This window comes from Trichomonas vaginalis, chromosome IV (genome assembly GCF_026262505.1).
Source record: "Trichomonas vaginalis G3 chromosome IV, whole genome shotgun sequence".
In the NCBI taxonomy this organism is placed as follows: Eukaryota; Parabasalia; order Trichomonadida; family Trichomonadidae; genus Trichomonas; species Trichomonas vaginalis.
Window position 1 is genome coordinate 31090553 of NC_067206.1, and position 20042 is coordinate 31110594.

The 20042-nt window shown below is 30.6% G+C and overlaps 6 protein-coding genes across 6 annotated transcripts, besides 7 other annotated features; all 6 read right to left on the reverse strand.

Annotated features, from left to right (window-relative positions):
- Positions 1-3949: 3949 nt before the first annotated feature.
- Positions 3950-4788: a mobile genetic element.
- Positions 3950-4788: a terminal%2Cinverted (terminal inverted repeat of Banshee-A1 transposon ID:TVAGG3_0200000).
- Positions 4789-4893: 105 nt separating this feature from the next.
- Positions 4894-4922: a mobile genetic element.
- Positions 4894-4922: a terminal%2Cinverted (terminal inverted repeat of ISTv1 transposon ID:TVAGG3_0200010).
- Positions 4923-5183: 261 nt separating this feature from the next.
- On the reverse strand, positions 5184-6158 carry TVAGG3_0200030 (ribonuclease H-like family; the record flags this gene model as incomplete). The annotated part of the gene is made up of 1 exon (XM_051226286.1): positions 5184-6158. One exon carries the CDS (start codon positions 6156-6158, stop codon positions 5184-5186), a length of 975 nt encoding a protein of 324 aa, XP_051111272.1.
- Positions 5184-6158: a mobile genetic element.
- Positions 6159-6334: 176 nt separating this feature from the next.
- Positions 6335-7118: a mobile genetic element.
- Positions 6335-7118: a terminal%2Cinverted (terminal inverted repeat of Banshee-A1 transposon ID:TVAGG3_0200040).
- Positions 7119-9098: 1980 nt separating this feature from the next.
- TVAGG3_0200050 (uncharacterized protein) lies at positions 9099-9649 on the reverse strand (the record flags this gene model as incomplete). Its single annotated transcript, XM_001319693.1, has 1 exon — positions 9239-9631. The coding sequence occupies one exon, from the start codon at positions 9629-9631 to the stop codon at positions 9239-9241; it is 393 nt and encodes a 130-aa protein (XP_001319728.1).
- Positions 9650-10464: 815 nt separating this feature from the next.
- Positions 10465-14036, reverse strand: TVAGG3_0200060 (proprotein convertase subtilisin/kexin-related family; the record flags this gene model as incomplete). The annotated part of the gene is made up of 1 exon (XM_001319692.1): positions 10670-13525. One exon carries the CDS (start codon positions 13523-13525, stop codon positions 10670-10672), a length of 2856 nt encoding a protein of 951 aa, XP_001319727.1.
- A 337-nt stretch (positions 14037-14373) lies between these two features.
- TVAGG3_0200070 (Clan SC, family S33, methylesterase-like serine peptidase) lies at positions 14374-15458 on the reverse strand (the record flags this gene model as incomplete). Its single annotated transcript, XM_001319691.1, has 1 exon — positions 14407-15363. One exon carries the CDS (start codon positions 15361-15363, stop codon positions 14407-14409), a length of 957 nt encoding a protein of 318 aa, XP_001319726.1.
- Positions 15459-15746: 288 nt separating this feature from the next.
- Positions 15747-17911, reverse strand: TVAGG3_0200080 (ATP-binding cassette sub-family B family; the record flags this gene model as incomplete). The annotated part of the gene is made up of 1 exon (XM_001319690.1): positions 15752-17890. One exon carries the CDS (start codon positions 17888-17890, stop codon positions 15752-15754), a length of 2139 nt encoding a protein of 712 aa, XP_001319725.1.
- A 690-nt stretch (positions 17912-18601) lies between these two features.
- Positions 18602-19598, reverse strand: TVAGG3_0200090 (GTPase protein; the record flags this gene model as incomplete). The annotated part of the gene is made up of 1 exon (XM_001319689.1): positions 18995-19576. The coding sequence occupies one exon, from the start codon at positions 19574-19576 to the stop codon at positions 18995-18997; it is 582 nt and encodes a 193-aa protein (XP_001319724.1).
- Between the last annotated feature and the right edge of the window lie 444 nt (positions 19599-20042).

Sequence of the window (20042 nt, forward strand, 5' to 3'; positions counted from 1 at the left end):
TAAAACTATTTTAGGCAAACGAACAATACCCGAAACAGAACTTCAGTAATTAACCACAACAATATATATTAAACTTCTGAATTGCTTAATTAAAATTACTGTCAGAAGAAATGTAAATTAGAATGATCAATATATCTGTATTGAGATATACAAAGATATGTGACGAAACTATTAGAGATCATACATCAACCTTGGCGCATTTTGAATTGTTTTGTACGTTTTTCATAAAATCAATTAAAGCCTTTATAATAAAATTCATGTTGAGCAAGTTACGAACTAAATTTAAAAAATCGAGGGCAAATTAATAAAAATAGCATTTTTGTACGTTAGATTTTCTTTGAAATTTTACATAATTAAATTTAATTTAGATAAATACTATCAGTACAACAATATTTTATAAATATCGAAGACGGTTCCTGTTTTGAGTAGTTATCAATTTTTTGTATTTTTTTAGAAAAGTTAATATAAAAATATTAATAAATGATGTTGATCTTATATTTTTAAAAGATATCGTTAAAACCGTTATTTAGACTCGATTTATCAAAATGCCATAATTATACTTTATTAGGTAGTTAATTGAAGATATTTTATAATAATCTATTTGAAAAGTTTATTTAACTTTTGAAAATATATCATATACAATTAACTGATTTTGCCATGTGAAATCATATTGAATAATACATCAAAAACAATAACTCCTATTTTTATTTCACGCGCAAATTTGAGAAAATTCAATTAATTCTAATTCATTCTAATTACTCATCCACATATATGCTATTTTAAGTTTTATCAAAAATATCAACAAAAAAATGTAAATATTCAATTTTTCTTTGTGCATTTTTCAATAAACATTCATTCTATAAAGGTTGTAAAACTAAGATTCCCAATTCCGATTTGCTTCTAATTTTGGGGATATGGTCATTAGATGATTCTAAAACAAATGACTGATATTTTTTTCGAATCTGTCTGCTGGGTTTTGAGATCTTGAAAAACGCATTCATTTTTAAGTTGGATTTTCGAAAAATTTCAAAAAAATGTTGATTTTAAAAATAAATAGCGGTGTAGAAGAATTTTTGCGAATTTGAAATAGAGGATATGTTTTGGTTTTGTCAATAGAGTATATTTATATTAGTAAAACCCCTATGGAATTCGAAATTAGCTAAATTAAGTCCGGGTGGGGAAGAATCATATACCAAAAGTTTAAAAAAGTTTAGGTGTCAGATTTTGCTTAGTGGAATAAACTGGTAGAGTGAAGGAATGTAGTTCGAATACCATGGTACTAAGTTTTTTTCTTTTTCACTTAGAATCATTGGATTTTTAGTTCTAGGTCGATATTGTATATATCTTTTCATAAAACTAGTTGCTTAATACACAATGTGCAAGCTTTTGGCAAAATCAAAACTGTGATAAAAGTTTTGGATAAGCATTTTTATATTTATCATTCATCTTTTATCAGAGATAAGAGACATGTATTGCTGAGAAATTATTACTTATTAAGTAACTATATAAATTCCAGAAAGATTTATGAGATTCTTATAAATATTGAATAACATTTGCTTATCGATGATATTTATTACTGGTTCATGATTATAAAGAATGCATGCATTTGATGTTATTAATAAATCTCTATAAAACTAAATTCTATTTCCAATAATTAGAATATAATTTTGCTTAATTTGCCAGGATAACATTCATTCTAAGTAAAAATGAACTTAATATTTAAGATATTAACAGGCATTGCATATTGAGTTATCAAAACATGAAAAAAATATTGGCAAGTGTTAAAATGCTTATCTTGTTCATATTTGTTATATGAATTGGACAAATTTATCATGGTATTAATAAGTACCTTTGCAAAAATCGAATTAACTGAAATAATTAAAAATAATTTAAATAAAATATATAATTTTGCATTGCTGGTGAGAAAGTATCATACTACAACATTATGTATTATAGCACTCATTAGAAGCAGAGTCTTCTCCAGCGTTAATAGACAAGAATTCTCTCATTTCTCTTGAAAAATAAAACATATTCAAATTTAATTGAAAAAAAGAAAAAAACAAAGATGTAATTATTCGAACTACGTACTTTTTATTATATTTATCATGCAATATCCATTAAGCTATCTGGAGACAGAGCTTTTCAAAATATTTTAGGTATATGATGATTTCCTCACAATTTGGGGAAAATTAATTGTTGAGTTTAAGCTATTCTTTGCATCAGATTGCTCCTATTATTATACAATATCACTTTTTATGGTAAATCTAATGCTTCGAATATTTAATTATTTATTATTTTTCGATACTTATGCTAGCATTAAAAAATATAGCTCATTAACCACTCAAATTTAAAAATAAAAATACATATGACATTAAACTGTTTGACTTAATCTTATAAATGAGCCAATTACTTATTATCTTGTATTAATTGTGTAATATATACAAAATTTCAGACTAAATTTAACTTTTAATTTCTTAGTCACGCTCATATTTATGAGTGCTCCTGTAAATCGACTCTAAATTATTCGATTTTAATAGGAATTATATAATTTTGAAATTCTCTTACTTTAATATTCTTTATTTATATATTAGATCTTAATTTACTCAATATTGGCTATTTTTATTTCACAAGTTTTTCAAAATTTGCCATGTAAAGTTTAACGTACTTTTTCCTCATTTTACGAATTGCTATCAACAAAGCTTTCCTCTTTAGAAAAACATAGTATAATGTTTTTAAAAACCATAATTTAGTGCGCCTATCTTCCAAAATTCAAAACAATTACTGAATCTGTTAATTCCTGATTCAATTAACACCGAAATCAAGATTAATCAACTTGAATCAACTTTATTTTCATTTACTAAGGCAAACTGACTTTACTGACATTACAAGCTATACTAGTTATCTATTCAAACGGAAATTACAAATCGTTTTGAAAAATTGTACAGACAGATTTGCAAACCCATCAAACCACTTTACCAGCTTCAGGATACGCATATACCCTCCAAACTAAAAGCGAATCGGAATTGCCAATTTTTAATTAAAATCTAACTAAGCTTAATTTGAATAAAAACATTTACTATATATTATAATGAAGCATCTTATATCGAAATGAGTTCATAACTCCATTTTTTACTTTAACACAATTTAATTCTTTCCATTAAGTAGAACTATATATCTAACCATATCCACAAGATACTTTATGAAGTGTTAAACACTTCTCTCGTTTGCATGTTCCTCACCTGGAGGGAGACTCCAAACTTGCTCGATCAGGATTCCTCCAGGGGGTCAAAAATTTTTAAGGTTAAGAGTTTTACAACCTTTTTTCAAATTCAATTTTGCCTTGTTCGATATCTGTTTTTTTAATATTATTTACTTCTTAATCATGCATACAATCGATAATTTCTTGTTCCTTATATTTTTTTGGATATTTTAACTTAACTAAACTCATTATCAATGTAATATCTTAATCAAGCATTCTGTCATTGTTTATTTACTATGCTTCCTTCAATATTTTATATTTATTCCGAATTATTTATTTACTCTGTTATTTGATTCAATATGATGATGTTGATACAATGAATGATTCAAATTGATTTCTTTTCATTGTTTTTGTTTAAATTTTCAATATATTTATTGATATTTTTTTAATTTTATTGATCAAGCTCTGGCTTTTTGTATATCATATTAGATTGAAATACTAAATACCTACCCCGTAGATAATGAATCGCAACATTTATTTTTTCTATTTGTTTTTTTCTTTACTTGCAGCCATAATAAATTGATTAAAATGCATTTAAAATGCTTTTTTATCCATCTACCCTTCCATGCATCAAAATTGCACTTTATTTTTTACTGATTAATTATACATCAATCTTTGTGTTTTTATATATGAACGCTTTCTATTCTTATTTGCTATTCACTCTTTAGTTGAGATTTAGTACTTGAATTGTTATAGACCGAAAATAGATTTTTTCGGTTTTCTCTTCAAATAATTGAAAGAATGATACTATTATAGGTTTATTATATTATATAGCATATACTCATGCTATAGCCGAAAATTATAAGTTTTGAGAAGATTGAATATAACACAAATAAATTTGAATGTAAGTTAAATTGCTTGTTGTTTTTAATAGCTATTTAATGAGAAATCCAATATTGCAAAATTCAAATTGAATGATTGAAAGAACAGAAAAAGTCATTCTTTTCAATTTCGAATATGTTTCATTGTATTTATAATTATATGGCAAATAAGATATTTAAACTTGATTTTTGAAGGAAAATTCACAAAATTGAATAAATTCAAATAATTTTTATTCAAAAATAAACTAGTTATTTGAGTTTAATACTAATTATCTATTCAAACTACAAAGTTTGTAATTTAAAATATTTTGTGAGATCAGATTGAATTAATTCAAGGTTCTTTTCAATTAATATGAATGACCATATTACGCATTTTCGAACATTATAAACCAAATATATAAAAATGGGAGACGAATGTTAAATTTGCTAGACATGGGGGAGTTGTCTGCAAAGTTTTAGCTCTTATCTCTAACAAAAAATTAATTTTTAAAAAAATGACCGAATACGTTTCACAGCGAGAAAAAAATAAAAGGCAAGATAGAATTTTCTAGACATAAAGAAGTTGTTTACCGAGTTTTAGCTCTTATCTCTAACAAAAAATTAATTTTTAAAAAAATGACCGAATACGTTTCACAGCGAGAAAAAAATAAAAGGCAAGATAGAATTTTCTTGACATAAAGAAGTTGTCTACCAAGTGTCAGCTGTTACTTCTTCTTAATACTGATATAAAATAAAAATCTTTATTATTTATTTAACCTTTATTGTTTCATTAAACTTCATTTATTTTATATTATAGTTTTATTCTTTTAGCTACTTGTAAAATAATCTAATTTTATATCATCATTTTACCGGATTATTCTTCAGTGCATCGATTGTGTATCTAAAATAATATCATTATCCTTATTCTGTTTTTTCCAAAATTCTTTTAAATATCTTTTTTGGTTAGATTACTTTATACTTTTTACTTTTATTTTTTAATTTCAAAAAAAATTTGGTGATTGTTCTATTCTGTTACAATGTGCATTATCATATTCTAATGAATTATTCATTACATACATTTAAAAAAACTTGTTAAAAATGAAATTAAAAAATTATGTTTATTATTACGCTGTGAATGTGTCAACAGCGGTCATGCCTGTATCTGTATCCCATATTTGCCACAACCTTTCTGTATCTGCATTTGTGTATTTCGGTTTCAGCTGATACATTTGATTTGGCGTGAAATTTGTTCCAGTGAATGGATTAATTGGGAGATCTTCATGCGGTGTGTTATTATTGTACTCCCAAATAAAGGCAGGAATAGCCTGAATGCTTTGGCAGCGCTCCAATGTCGGCCAGAATCTCTCAATCTTCCCATTTTGGTAGGGAGAATGAGAGTCTGTATGCCGCCATTGGACGCCCCAAAGATCAAGTAGATCTTGAAAGGCGCCCCTATTTTCTGAACCGTTGTCGGTCCAGAAACAATAAGGGGCGCCAAATTCAATGAAGGCGGAAGCCGCAACGTTCGCTGTCGTCGCTGCCAGCATATCTGGTATTTGTATACACGCTAGGACTTTGCGGCTAAAATCGTCGATTATGCCATAAATATACTGGCCACAAACACCCCTAAAATAATGAACATCTGCGTGCCAGATAAGATTGGGTGAAAGCACCCAATATCTTACTGCTGTTTCTAGCCCGGCATGCTCTAATCGCGTCTTGGTGAAATGATTTTCTTTGAAGTATCTGCGTACTTCTCTATAAGATACATCAATTTGTTGTAATTTCAAACGTTTCCATTGTTTTGTTTGACCACAGGGAAAGGCCCAGTGGTCATGTATCACAGCAAGAGCTTTGATTTGGTCGTAGGGATTGACCCTACGACCTTTCTTGCCTTTAGGCAATGGGATATTCTGTAAGCTAAATTGATTTTGTAAAAAAGATTTTGAAACATCTAAATATTTGAAATCATTTGATTGAAGGGTTGGGGCGATGGGAACATGGGTGCAAGCTTCTTCCCATGTCATTTTACCTTCTTCAATCTGATTGGAAATACCAATTAGGTAAATTCGATCAACATACCCTTTGTAAGGATTCATTCTAATGAAGTACGTTAACAATCAAAATATTCTAGAAGTGTCTAGGATGGAATTCAAAAGAATAAAGAAAATGGTAACGTAAATAAACGTATTATGAAATAATTTATAATTAAAATGAAAAAAAGAAAAAATAATAAGTAAAGTGACTGGAAATGAAAATGAAAATCAGTGTACAGTTTTATTTTTTTCTCGCTGTGAAACGTATTCGGTCATTTTTTTAAAAATTAATTTTTTGTTAGAGATAAGAGCTAAAACTCGGTAAACAACTTCTTTATGTCTAGAAAATTCTATCTTGCCTTTTATTTTTTTCTCGCTGTGAAACGTATTCGGTCATTTTTTTAAAAATTAATTTTTTGTTAGAGATAAGAGCTAAAACTTTGCAGACAACTCCCCCATGTCTAGCAAATTTAACATTCGTCTCCCATTTTTATATATTTGGTTTATAATGTTCGAAAATGCGTAATATGGTCATTCATATTAATTGAAAAGAACCTTGAATTAATTCAATCTGATCTCACAAAATATTTTAAATTACAAACTTTGTAGTTTGAATAGATAATTAGTATTAAACTCAAATAACTAGTTTATTTTTGAATAAAAATTATTTGAATTTATTCAATTTTGTGAATTTTCCTTCAAAAATCAAGTTTAAATATCTTATTTGCCATATAATTATAAATACAATGAAACATATTCGAAATTGAAAAGAATGACTTTTTCTGTTCTTTCAATCATTCAATTTGAATTTTGCAATATTGGATTTCTCATTAAATAGCTATTAAAAACAACAAGCAATTTAACTTACATTCAAATTTATTTGTGTTATATTCAATCTTCTCAAAACTTATAATTTTCGGCTATAGCATGAGTATATGCTATATAATATAATAAACCTATAATAGTATCATTCTTTCAATTATTTGAAGAGAAAACCGAAAAAATCTATTTTCGGTCTATAACAATTTATTACTTGAATTATGCTTCAGAAAAATTTATATGTCTTCACAAAACTTTAAAATTTTGTAACTTTCCATTTCAAAAAAACATTTCCCATGATGAAAAAGAATGACAAGTATGGTATAATGTCTATAGTGATCATACATGATTCATTAAAAATACGTTAATTGATTTAATTCAATACTTTTCAATGATTCACAATTTCAAAACAAAATAAAATGATATTTATCAAATTATCACTCTTCAATATAATTAGTTTTCAGCTAATTAATACATTTTCATTAAAGATCTTAGCAAACATCCAAAACACAATTTTCTATTGAAAAACAATCGTGTCAAAACATTTTTCTGTGTGATATGTGAAAAATGTTTCATAATATTAATTTGAGCACTAGTTATGAGAATTTATTATAAGCTTATCAACATTAGATTTAACAAATTATCGGTATTTTAGAATTTAATTCAATCAGTATATTTTAATTCTGTACTAGTATACATCAATTTGTATAAGGGGTTACAACTACTAAAAAATTAACCCAATCAATCTTTGATTTTCAACAAAGCATGCCTGAACTTAAATTTAAAACATAGATTTATACTAATCTAAAATATCTATTTATTCTACTAAAGAATATTAAGATTTGCACGATTTTTATAAGAGAATTTTGTTTTCTTTTTCCTTAAAATACCAAAACTTTTATTTAACAATACCACTCGAAGAAATATCAGCAATTCTGCAGTTCAAACATCAAAGTATATTGATAAAAATTAATTAAAGCGCTGTAAATAAAAAAACTTGAAATTTAGATAATTCGAAACTTTATTAATAATATGTTATTCCGAACGAGAGAGAATTGTGAAGATTCAATATCAGTTGTGAGAAAAATTTTCTGCTTGCTCACAATTCGCAAATATTCATTTCAATCGTTATAATTATATTTAAAACAAGTTTCTCAACAATATTCATATGAAATCTAGCAAAAGTAAATTGATATAATTCAATTTTGTGAAATTTTATTGAAAAGTTGAATCGAAACATTGAATCCTTTTACTTGGTAAGAATGAAGAATAAGGCTTATTGGGCCTTACATATCCAGAAAAGGAGGAGAATCAGGATTAATGATTTCAATCAATATCCCCAAATTTAAAGAAATTGTGAGAAAAGATATAGGAGCATTCAATTTTTTCGAGGGATGAAGTCACGCGCACGAGCTTCATTATTTAATATTTTAGGGATTTACCCAATAGACTATGATAGGAATACATTTTATGCAAGAACAAAGCAGAAATATCCTTATTATTAGCCCTATTTTAATAATTTTACAAAAAATCATCAGGATTCGCATTTTGCTTTTACGTTTTACACTAAAACATATAGAAGGAAATATAATTATATCAATTAATCTTAATAATCTAATATTGGGGATTTTTATTGTTCAAATTCAGATTTTAGATCCATTAAATTCTAATAAACAATATGCATGCACATATAATAATTAATATCCATCATGGCATTTTATTCTTTCAAATCGATGAAAAAATTATGAAATTTCTTTTTTGGATAATTACTAGTTGCAATGTAATGAATGATGATCAATTAAATATGATTAACTAAATCACAAGAAAAATAAATTATATTTCTCTCAAAATTCGAAAAAAGATAAGTTTTATCCATTATTTTTGTTGGATTTATTTAATATTTACATACTATTATTAGAATAATTGAATTGATCTGAAAAAATTTCGGAATGCAAAATAATATGACAATTGTTCTCATTTTCAATGCGAATATTTGGATGATTATATACGATCTGATATAGATTACTCCAGCAAATGCGTAGAAAGTTCTGTCGATCCTTGTTTATCAAAAAAGCCCATAACTTTGAGTTTTTTTGACATTGATCAAAAAATTGAAGGAGAAAAATTCTGAGAATAAACAAATATTGAGAGTAAATATCAAAACTCAATAGTTTCAATATTACGATTTTATCTGAATTATAGTTCCTCAAAAAGATGCGAGTGAGTTTAAAGACATACATTTTATTGATCTTTATCAAACAAGAAGTAATTTCGTTCGAGAAAATGAGAAAAAAAAAATATAATTTTTTTTTCCTTCCTCTTGTCTAATGATAGTTGAGTAAATTTGCAATGTCGAACATCGCTTCGCTCTCGCTTTTAGCTGCCATGTGCGCCTTCTGGTAAGCGCTCGTGTTGCTAAGGAGGATTGGTTGTATGACTTCCCAGTTCTCTGTGAACCAACAGAAAAGAGCTTGTCTGTTCCTTCGAGCAAGTCTGTCGACTTGTATCCCTGTCATCTTCTCGAGCGTGTTAGCTCTGCTTAATAACGTGATTGCAGTCACGTTGCTGCCGAAAAGACCTTTCAAGTAATCTTGAACAACTTCGAACTTCTTGCCGAGCATCGAGCATCGGAGACGCATTTGCTCGTAGTCGCGCACGCTCTGGCTTGTCGTCCGCTTGTGTTTGTTCTGCTGTTTGTCATGCACTGAGTAACTCATAGACAAAATATATTTTTGTGAGCGAAAATTTGTCTGCTTTACGTCTTCTCAATTTTTTCTTTATTTGATATTTGAATATTATTTTCAATGCACCTATGCATTTTATTCTTTCCCGACATCAAAAAGAAGCATGCGGAGCAATTCTCCTTTTCTAAAAAACTTTTTGCTTCTCAATCCAGAAATATGCGTATTTGATTTTTATTTTCGATTTCTTCTAATTACAACATCATTATGACGTATTTATTTCTTTTTAACATTTGAATGCACTTTCAAATCCAAACTTACTAATTACAATTCGAAGTTATTGTAACACAAATGAATTCCATTCTTTTACAATATCAATTTTAAAATTCTGTGTATAAATTTATCGAGACACATTGATGCCCTAACCATATCTTACTACTTTCAATCAGTTAATAAAACATTTTTATTTCAATAGCATTTTTCAGTGCTCCCTCAAATGCTGAACTAAACAACGTATAAATTGATTTTGTTTTGAGTTTTTCAGTCCATCGAGTTTAAATCATCCTATTTAATTTATTCTTATTGCAGTTATCATACTTCCTTGATTTAATCTTCAGAAAATTAAAATTGATTTTAAGTCTCATGCACATTTACAATAATCAATTGCTATATTTACGATAATATATCTTTCTCTAAGATGGATCTATGCGAAAATTATCTGAAAATGAAAATTTTGATATATGAAAATGTGATCATATCGCATTTACTTAATTTCGTACGATTTTCTATATATACCTGTTATATACTTAATTGGAAAAATTTGACGTATTAATTTAAAAAAAGGATTAAAATTTTACAAAAAAAGTCTGATTTTTAAAGCCTGAGACAGTAGAATGTCAGATGGTGATTCATATATGATATCACGCTGCCTATTATCAAAAGAAAACACTACATTAATTGTTTAAAAAATAGAGAAGATCATAAAAATATTTTTTATCAAAAATATTCCCGAAAAAAAATAAAATCAAACCAAAATAATAAAACAAGAAAACAATAAAAAAACACGTGAATAAATTAATTATCAACAAACCAAGCCATATTTTTGATATCTCCCTCAGCTCCATCTTCTTCGCTATTTCCGAGGAAGAACTCATCATCTTCATCACTCTGGTTATTATTATACGTGAAATTAATAGTACTCATGTAAGAATTCTTTGGATCAACATTTGTTTCTTCAACTTTTTCAACAATATTAGAGTCATCGCTGCTGCTCCGATCTCTCCATTTGAAGTACCAAACAACCAATAAAACAGCCAATACAATTACAGCCAAAACACCAAAGACAACACCTATATAAACACCAGTTTTCTTCTTAGTTGATCCAGATCTAGAAGAATCAACAGAATCTGTTTTTCCTCCTGCTCCGATGTAAATTGTTCTCGCAGGAGAATTCGAAGGAAGAGGAGTTGTCATTGACGGAGTATTTGGTGGCGTTGTCTTATCAATTGTCTGGAAAAACGTATAGTAAGGAGTACCAAATGGTGTTGAATCAACTGTCATAAATGGAGATAAATAAGGGGTTTCAAAAGCAGTTTCTTTTTGTGTTTGAACAATTGTTTCATGAACTGTTGAAAATGGTGTTAAATCAGGAGTTGTTTCTGCTGTTTGGTAAGGAGTTAAATGAGCAGTCATTACAGGAGTAGTTGGTTGAGGTGTTGGAGTCATGTTTGGTGTTGGATTTGGTGTCGGGACATATATAAATTCTACGAATTGAAGAACTTTATATTTATGAAAATATTGATATTCTAAACCATTAAATTCACCAGGTCTAAGTGTTGAACAGCCAACGTACATTGTTGTTACATTATTTGACTGTACTTTTATCCTATCTGTTGTCACGATATCATTTAAATTACCATTATACGATGAATAGATTTTTCTAAATGATTTCTGGTAATTCATTGGAGATTCATCAGTTAAATAACAATATAAATTATCAGGTAATCTTTGCAACTTAAAAATGAAATCATTATGAGGAGGGACTTCAAATCTTGTCCAAAACATCCTTCGACTTTCAACAGGATATTGAGCACCTTCAGTAAATGAAGGAACTTCTACTTGACAATAATCTCCTGTATAATTTGGATGGCATTTACAAACACCACCTGTTTCACAGACACCTCTGCTTGAACAGTTATTTATACACTGACTTTCTACTTCTTTTAATTCAACTTCTTGGTCTTCAAGTTCAAAACCGCCGGCAACCGCCAAAGAGTATTCAATTTCTTCATCTTCTTCTGTTAAGAAATCATTTGAAAAAACGTGAACTTGTAAAGTTTGTGCAGAAATATTTCCAACGAAAACTTTTTCAGTTGTTGCTTGTTGTGATCCAGAACTCAAGCCATTTCCTGGAATAATTGATCCATCTTCTAATTGCACATACAAATTCAAATCAGCAGTTAAAAGAGCTGAATTTGCAAGGTCACGAGGTGGATCAGAATAAGCGATTGTTGCTCTAAACGTTTTCGGATATTTTGTTGTGATGTTGTAAGTGATGTGTTGATTAGGAAGAACTTTTCTTTTGTCGATGAATCTTGTTCCATCTTTTTTACCAGAATCATTTGAATCTCCATATCCTAATGCTTCTCCCAATATCAATATGCCATGTCCAAAACTAGGATCGAAACCGTTTCCGTAAACTCTTCCGCCATTTATCAACATGGCCCTCATCAATGTTCCACTTGGATCTGTGATTCCTGGGTACTTTCCACTGGTGAAAAACTGTCTGGCCATGGCTGCCAATCCACTACCAATGCTGGAACTGGCAGAAACACCTGGAAGTTGGATAAGAGAATCATAAGAAGTGTCACCTTTTTGTGAATTAGCATTTGCACTTCTTGAATCATAACCGAAACATGTCAAATCTGGTTTAGAAATACCGTTGTATCCAGGACCTCTCAATACATCATATTGTTGGAGTCCCCAGTTATAACTAATTGGATATCGAACAGTAAATCTGTTACCTGTCAAAAGTGAAGTGACCATATCATTTCCTATCGTCACGATAAAGTTTTGACCAGTTTTTGAGCAGTTTTCGGATAAATCTGATCTATAAACAACAACTTTTGCTTTTGCCTTCTCTGTAAGACATGTTTCAGTGTAAAATATAACATTCTCTTTATCTTCTGTTGATACTTCCAAGTCTCTGTAGTCAATCAATTGGGATTTCTTCTGGAAGAAAGTTGTTTCATTTGAAAATTTGTCTACTTGGAATGAAAATGATTCATTACTAAATTCATATGGTCCTGTGTCTTCTTCTGCAAGTCTGGCGATAGTTCTACTGATACCTTGTATTGTAAGGACGTTCTTGGAGTCAGAAGGACTGTAAACATTGTAAACTCCGTCGCTTGGTTGGTTTCCTGTTGGAAAAATGAAAATTTTGTCTTTGTTCTTAAAAGCAACTTCATCCATTAACTGGGTCTTAATAATGGATCGCTCGCCGTAATGCCAGTTGTTTGAGGATATTTTGGAGCCAATATCATCCATAGATTCGACAACTTTGTTGAAATCAACCCATGAATAATTTGAATCGTCAACTTCTATGATATGGAGCTTAGCGTTGTAGGCGGCACCTTCGTATAATGAATTCATGGCTAATGGATCTTCCGATCGGCCCGCAATTAGACCAGAAACGAATGTTCCGTGAGTATGATTCAGATCTACAGGGGTTTCTGTCCAGTTCTCGTATTTAATGATTTTCCTGTGTGTTGGATATGTACCGGGGCCTGTGATTTCAACGGACGAATCTGAAAAGAAGGAATGATCAAAGTTTACTCCGTTATCTAAAACTGTAACTATCTGTCCTGTTCCATCTAGGCCCATCATTGAGATTGATCGAGCCGTACGCAGTTTAATACCTTCGTACGACATTACGTTCGTAGCTGATTGAGATGAACCAACTGCAAAACGAGATTGTAATTTAATTGATGAAGAAGGTTCCACGAGTAATACATGTTCATCTGAATATATTTGATCTATTGTTTGATGATCAACATTCTTGCAAAGGTATAATTCTGAATTTTGTTTAGTGCATTGAGATGGGTAAGGCCAGTAATCTGATGCTCTAACTATGTATTTGCCATTATCTGAGTAATTGTATGATTTAAAGCCTTTCAAAGTGTAAGGTTCTATTTCAAATTCGCCATAATACGAAAATTTCTGGTATTCATCATTTGAAAGATAGCTTAAATACGCTTGGTTGGATATTCTATGTTGTCGATTAAAGATTTTTGGATATTTTGAATGAAATTCTTTATATCTATCGAGAGACATGACAAATAAAGCGTTTAAATAAAACCATCCACTTGATTGATGTTCATGGAGTCGTCGAAGGTTTTGTTTTCCGGTTTGAATCCCAAAACCTCCGATTATTACCATAAAAAATTTATCCAGTTATTTTGATAAGTTTACAAATCAGGAATCAGATCAATTGCATTAATATGCATATTAATCAAGATTTCACAAACCAAATTTAAAATAATTCAAATCCTCAAATTTGTCAGAAACGAACGAAAATCGGTAAATTGAATAATCATGATATGAAGCATAAGTTTCATTAAAATCTTTCATAGAAAGCTTTTGAATACCTTACATAAAATTTTTGTACAGCATAGTGGGCTACATTAATTTATGATTCATGCATTCGATTTCAAACATGTTTGTAAAGAGCGAGTCTGTATCCTTATTTCGAACAAATATTCATAGAATTTGATAGAAATATTTTTATAATCGACAGAAAACAAATGACAAATCTATATATTTTGCTTGAATTCACAAACAAGCTTGGTTATTTGGTTCCAAGCTTCAGTTGTGGGGCAATGTGCGGATTTTTCTAAAGTATGATAGAAAATGTTCTGTTTGCCAGCAAGCAATGGATCAAGTTGCTCTTTAGAGACATAGAGTTCTTCTGATCCCTGCAAAAATAGTGTTGGAACGGTCAAACTCTTATAATCTTCTGTCATATCGAGATTTCCGAAAGATTCCCACATTACATTGTAGTAGTTATCAGAGTGCAACTTGACTGTAATGTAGTGAATAGTATCTGTTAGCGTATAGTCAGGAGAAAACAGTAATCTTGAAATCCATATTTTCATCATCGAGTTATGAGCGTCTTTCTTATTATATATCTGACAATTCAGGTACTTTTCAGCAAGTGCTTCTAAATAGTTTTGGTATTTGATATAAGAACCATTTCTTAATTCTTCAATTTTCTCTTTCTTATCTTGAGATATTACAGGCATCAATGTATTTTCATATCGAAGGGAAGCGTTCTTCATATTAAGAATTGGCCCCATATTAATAACACCAGAGATCTTATGATTTGGATCTTTAGATATTAGTCTAAATGCACGTGTAGCAAGGAAAGTACCGAAAGAATATCCATTTATAACAATCTTACAGTTAGGAAACTTCTGAATAGTCCAATTATATAAATCAATTGTCATTGTTACCCAGTCATCAACTGTAAAATTATCTAAAAGTGAATGATCTACATAGTTTTTGCCAGATCCGTATTCATCCCACCAAATTAATGTATAATTGCTTCTTAAATCTTCGTATAATCCTCTATAAGCACTACAATAGACAAATGGCATTAATGGGCCACCATGAAGCATTATCATAACAGGATTGGACTTGTTTTTACCTTCTAAATATATCTTTTGCAGTTGATTTCCAAGAGTTACAATATTAGATTCAAAAATTTCCATTCCTTTACCATATTTTGCCTTTATACATGCTCGGGCAATACCATATCCTGCAAACGCAACGGGAATAACTAATAGAATTTTAATGAAAATTAGGCAAAATAAAAAATTCATAAAAATGATCTGTTCAAAAAAGGTTAATTTTGTCAGATGTGGGTGATAAATAAATCAAATTTCTCAAAAGATGTAGGAAAAAAATAAACATTATAATTTTTGATAACAATAAGTAAATCTCCAGGTATCATGGACTTTTTAATGCTTGAGATCAAACTAATCATTGAATGCTATGCAGCTACTGCAATATTTCATCTTAATATATCAGATTAATAAAGATTAGGAGAAAATATTCTAAAATTGAATAAAATAAAAGGAATAAGAGATTTTATTTATCTTATTTTTCTGAGTTTTCGTCAGAAGTATATAATCCAGAGTAGTAATCACCATAGCTATAGTCGGAATCACGGCTTGTCTCTTTCTTCTTGTCCTTCTTCTTATCTTTCTTCTTATCATCCTTCTTCTTTTCATCTTTCTTCTTATCGTCTGGAAGTGGTTCAACTGGTCTGCTTGGTGGGCGTGGAGATTCTTCTGGCTTTGTATCACTGTTGTTATTTCCACTTGCAGAGTTCTCATCGTTCTTCTTAGCAGCATCTGCACCCTTCTTGACATCAGCCTGTGTAAGTTGTCTTGAAACGAGCTTGTAGTAGAAACCACCCTTCTTAACCAATTCATCGTGTGTGCCTTGTTCAACGATATTACCTGCATCGAAAACATAAATGATGTTGGCGTTTCTGATCGTTGACAAACGGTGAGCGACAATAACACCTGTTCTTCCAATAAGGACATTATCAAGAGCAGCTTGAACCTTCTTTTCTGACTCAGCATCCAAAGCGGAAGTAGCTTCATCGCAAATAAGAATTCTTGGGTTCTTGATGACAGCTCTTGCAATGGCAATTCTCTGGCGTTGACCACCAGATAACTGGCCACCACGATCACCAACTAATGTGTCGTACTTCTTGTCAAGCTTTTCAATGAACTTCTTTGCGTTTGCGATTTCAGCGGCGTTATCAATTTGTGACTCTGTGGCTCTTTCAACACCGTAGAGGATGTTCTCCTTGATTGATGTTGAGAAGAGTGTTGGTTCCTGACCAACTAAGCCAATCTTGTGGTGTAACCAACGTGGGTTGTATTCCTTGATATCTTTGCCATCGAGAAGAATGAGGCCTTCGTTGACATCATAGTATCTCTCGAGTAATTGGACACATGTGGACTTGCCTGATCCGGAGTGACCAACTAAAGCAGCGATTTCACCACTTCTTACTTTGAATGAAACGTTGTTGAGAACATTGACTGGACGTATTGGATATCTGAATGTGACGTTCTTGAACTCGATTTCACCAATGAAATTGTCTGTTTCAATGCCACCTTCGAATGGAACTGATGGTGGTGTCTTGGATAACTTGAGAATTCTGGCACCAGCAGCAATGGCTCTCAGTTCACCCTGGAGGGAACCCTGGAGCATTAAAATACCCATGCAGCCGAACATGCAGTAGCCCCAGCAAGACATTAAGTCACCAAGACCGAATCCGAATGTACCATCTGGCTTACGGGAGTTCTGAACTAAGTGTGTACCGTAGTAAAGGTTACCAAGAACCATAGCCCAAAGAAGAGTTAAAACAATTGTAGCCATGATTGAAATTAAGACGCCGAGCTTTCTCTCGCACTTGATTGTTTCATACTGGGATTTCTCGAATCTCTGGATTTCATCTTCTTCTCTGTTGAAGCCTCTGACTGTTCTAACAGAAGATAATGTTTCTTCAGCAATTGTCATTGACTTGGAAAGGTAAAGGAATCTCTGGGTTGTTTGCTTGACAACAGCTGGCATGAAGAAGGCCATGATGATGGCAGCAACTGGAATAATGGCTGTTGCAATTAAAGCAAGCTTCCAGGAGTAAACGTAAGCGAAGATAATACCAGTAAGGAATTGAGCAAGGTTAGCAATCTGTGTACCCTTGTCTGTACCGAAAGCTTGTTGAACTTGTTGAGCATCTTCAGAAAGGAGTGTTAAAATGCCACCAATTGGGTTTGTATCAAAGAATGTGACATCGTTTTGCATCATGTTCTTGAAAAGAGCTCTACGAATCTTGCAAGAAATCTCGCAACCGATTCTGATCCACAAGTATTGGTCGAATAATTTGAAGATAGCTAAGCCACATGATGTACCAATCATAGCGTAAATATATTTGAGGCACTTGTCATATGTTTTTGGATCTGGGACATAAGCGTAAAATGAGATTAAGTTAAGGATTTTACCGAAGAAGAAGAAGATTAAAATGACACCACCGCCACTAATGAATGATGGGATGATAGCAAGTACGTTCTTGCAGCTGCCAAAGGCCATTTTGTACAATGCGCCTTGGGCCATCTTCTTTTCATCATCTTGTACTTTGATTTGTTCACTAACTGAGTATTCACTTGATCTTCTAGTTGAATATTCACTCGAGCTACGATGAGTAGATGTGCTCGGATGCATGTTTAATAAACTGATCTAAAAAATTTTTCGAAAAATTATTCTGAAAATTTCGATCGTGAAATTTGAATACCCATTTATACCATAGATGCATTTTTGATTTATTATCTGATATATACCATATTATTCAAGATTTAATTTTTGAAAAGGTCTTTGATTCGATCGCAAAATTTGAGAACAATATAATCGTCACTCGCGAATTTTGAAAACTGTTTCACTTTGAAAGCATTTTGGTCATCCTTGATAAAATTTTTCTTTTTCAAATACGTGTATTACTTATTACTGCTTTGATTTATCGAGTATTTTATTTTTATGTCAATTTTTACAGTAACAAATAATTTTTGGTAATCTTTGATAGGTTTCGATAAGCTTAATATGCATTTTATTAAAAAGTTGATTGAATTTTTTGAATAATTTACAAAGGGTGTAAATCGAAACTTTTTTAGTTGTGAAAATTTTAAAAGCCGTGATGGGTCAGGGAACACACAAAAAAAGCAACAGATAATAGCATAGTTATAGCTAAATCAAATAAATATGTTTACGGCCGAAGGATCCTTAGGGAGGAACAAAATCAAATCTTTCCTTTCCTTGAAAAGCTTGTTGAAATTCTGAAAATCGTTTTTGTGTTGCATCACGTGCTAGAAAATCCCTATTAAACTAATCAAAAACGTTTTCAAGCGTTTTTTAGTTTATCCTCACCCTGCTTTTCTACAAATTTCTTTGTAAAAGCTAGTTTTATAGAAAATTAGCTGTTTTTAATATTACAACGTTCGATTTATAAAGTCTTCAATAAAGATTTATTTTATGGAGGCTTGTACTTTAACCTTACAAGCATCATTACTGTCATCAAACTAAAGCAAATGGTTTCGATTTGCGTTATTTTTTAAATTTCCGGATTTGATTTGTCTACTAAACATTCTACTTTAAAAGTTATTAGTATAGATTTCCAATATGTAGTTTAAATACCTCATAAGAATCTCTATTATAGACATCAATTTTTTTTCATGAAATTATTGATGGATTGGGAAGTTAAGAAAGCTGATTGAATAGATAGAATTCATATTTAAAATAACAATAACAAGTTGAAAAGTAAAATAAAATGTTAAATTAGCAGCATGATTTCTTATCCTTTTTCTCATCTGTAAGGCTTTTGTTTAAGAACCTATCTGAACATGCTGATTGCTTTATCTTTTCTGCTATCTGTAAGAACGCCTCTTCCACACCTTCACCAGAAAAAGCTGAAGCTCTAGCATACATAAAATTACGTGATTTAGCATATTGTTCCATTGTATTTTCGTAGGTTGGCTCTAAGTCGATCTTATTGCAGCAAATCAATATAGGCGTAGATTCACTAACAGTAGAATGAAATCTTTCAATCCATACTGGAACATTTTTAGCTGATTGAGCATCTATCTGTGAAAAAACAACAATAGCACCGTCAGAATCTTTATAATACATCGGGGCCAGTGATGCAAAACGCTCTTCGCCTGCAGTATCCCAAATTTGGAAGTCTACTTGATCTTCGTTAATGGTGCAAGTCCAGCAAGTATGACCCGCGCCGATGGTCGGCTTATAATTTTCGTTAATTTGCCCTTTTGTTAATTTTTCAACCATGCATGTCTTACCTATATTGCAATCACCTATCAAAACCAACTTAAAGGAGTCGACAAGCTGGGTTCCTTGGTTCATCGGTTTTTATAAAAGTGACAGATTTTATCATCAGTGTAAAAACATATTGCTATTTTGAAACCAGACTTTCATATTCGCTCAATTTTAACTATAAATTAGATTGAATTGACATTGAATTCTTACGGTAAACGTCATTCTACTTTAAATCGAATTCACAACTGCTTCCAAGCTTGAATGAGAGAATATATTATGTTTCGTAAATAGATAGATTAAATTCAAAAAATATAACATTTCAAACTTTAAGTTTGGTTATTTGAATATTAAATAGAAATCATAATTCGCTTGCATATAAAGTCTTTTAGACGACTTATATATGTATATACATAAAGCACTTTCTTAAGTTAAATATCCAAACTTTATTAATTCTCAACATCTATTATCGTATGCAGCGAGATTTTATAATAAGATCATAAAACACACAAGAATGAAATTGCATTTTAGATATTCATCATGTTCAATATATACA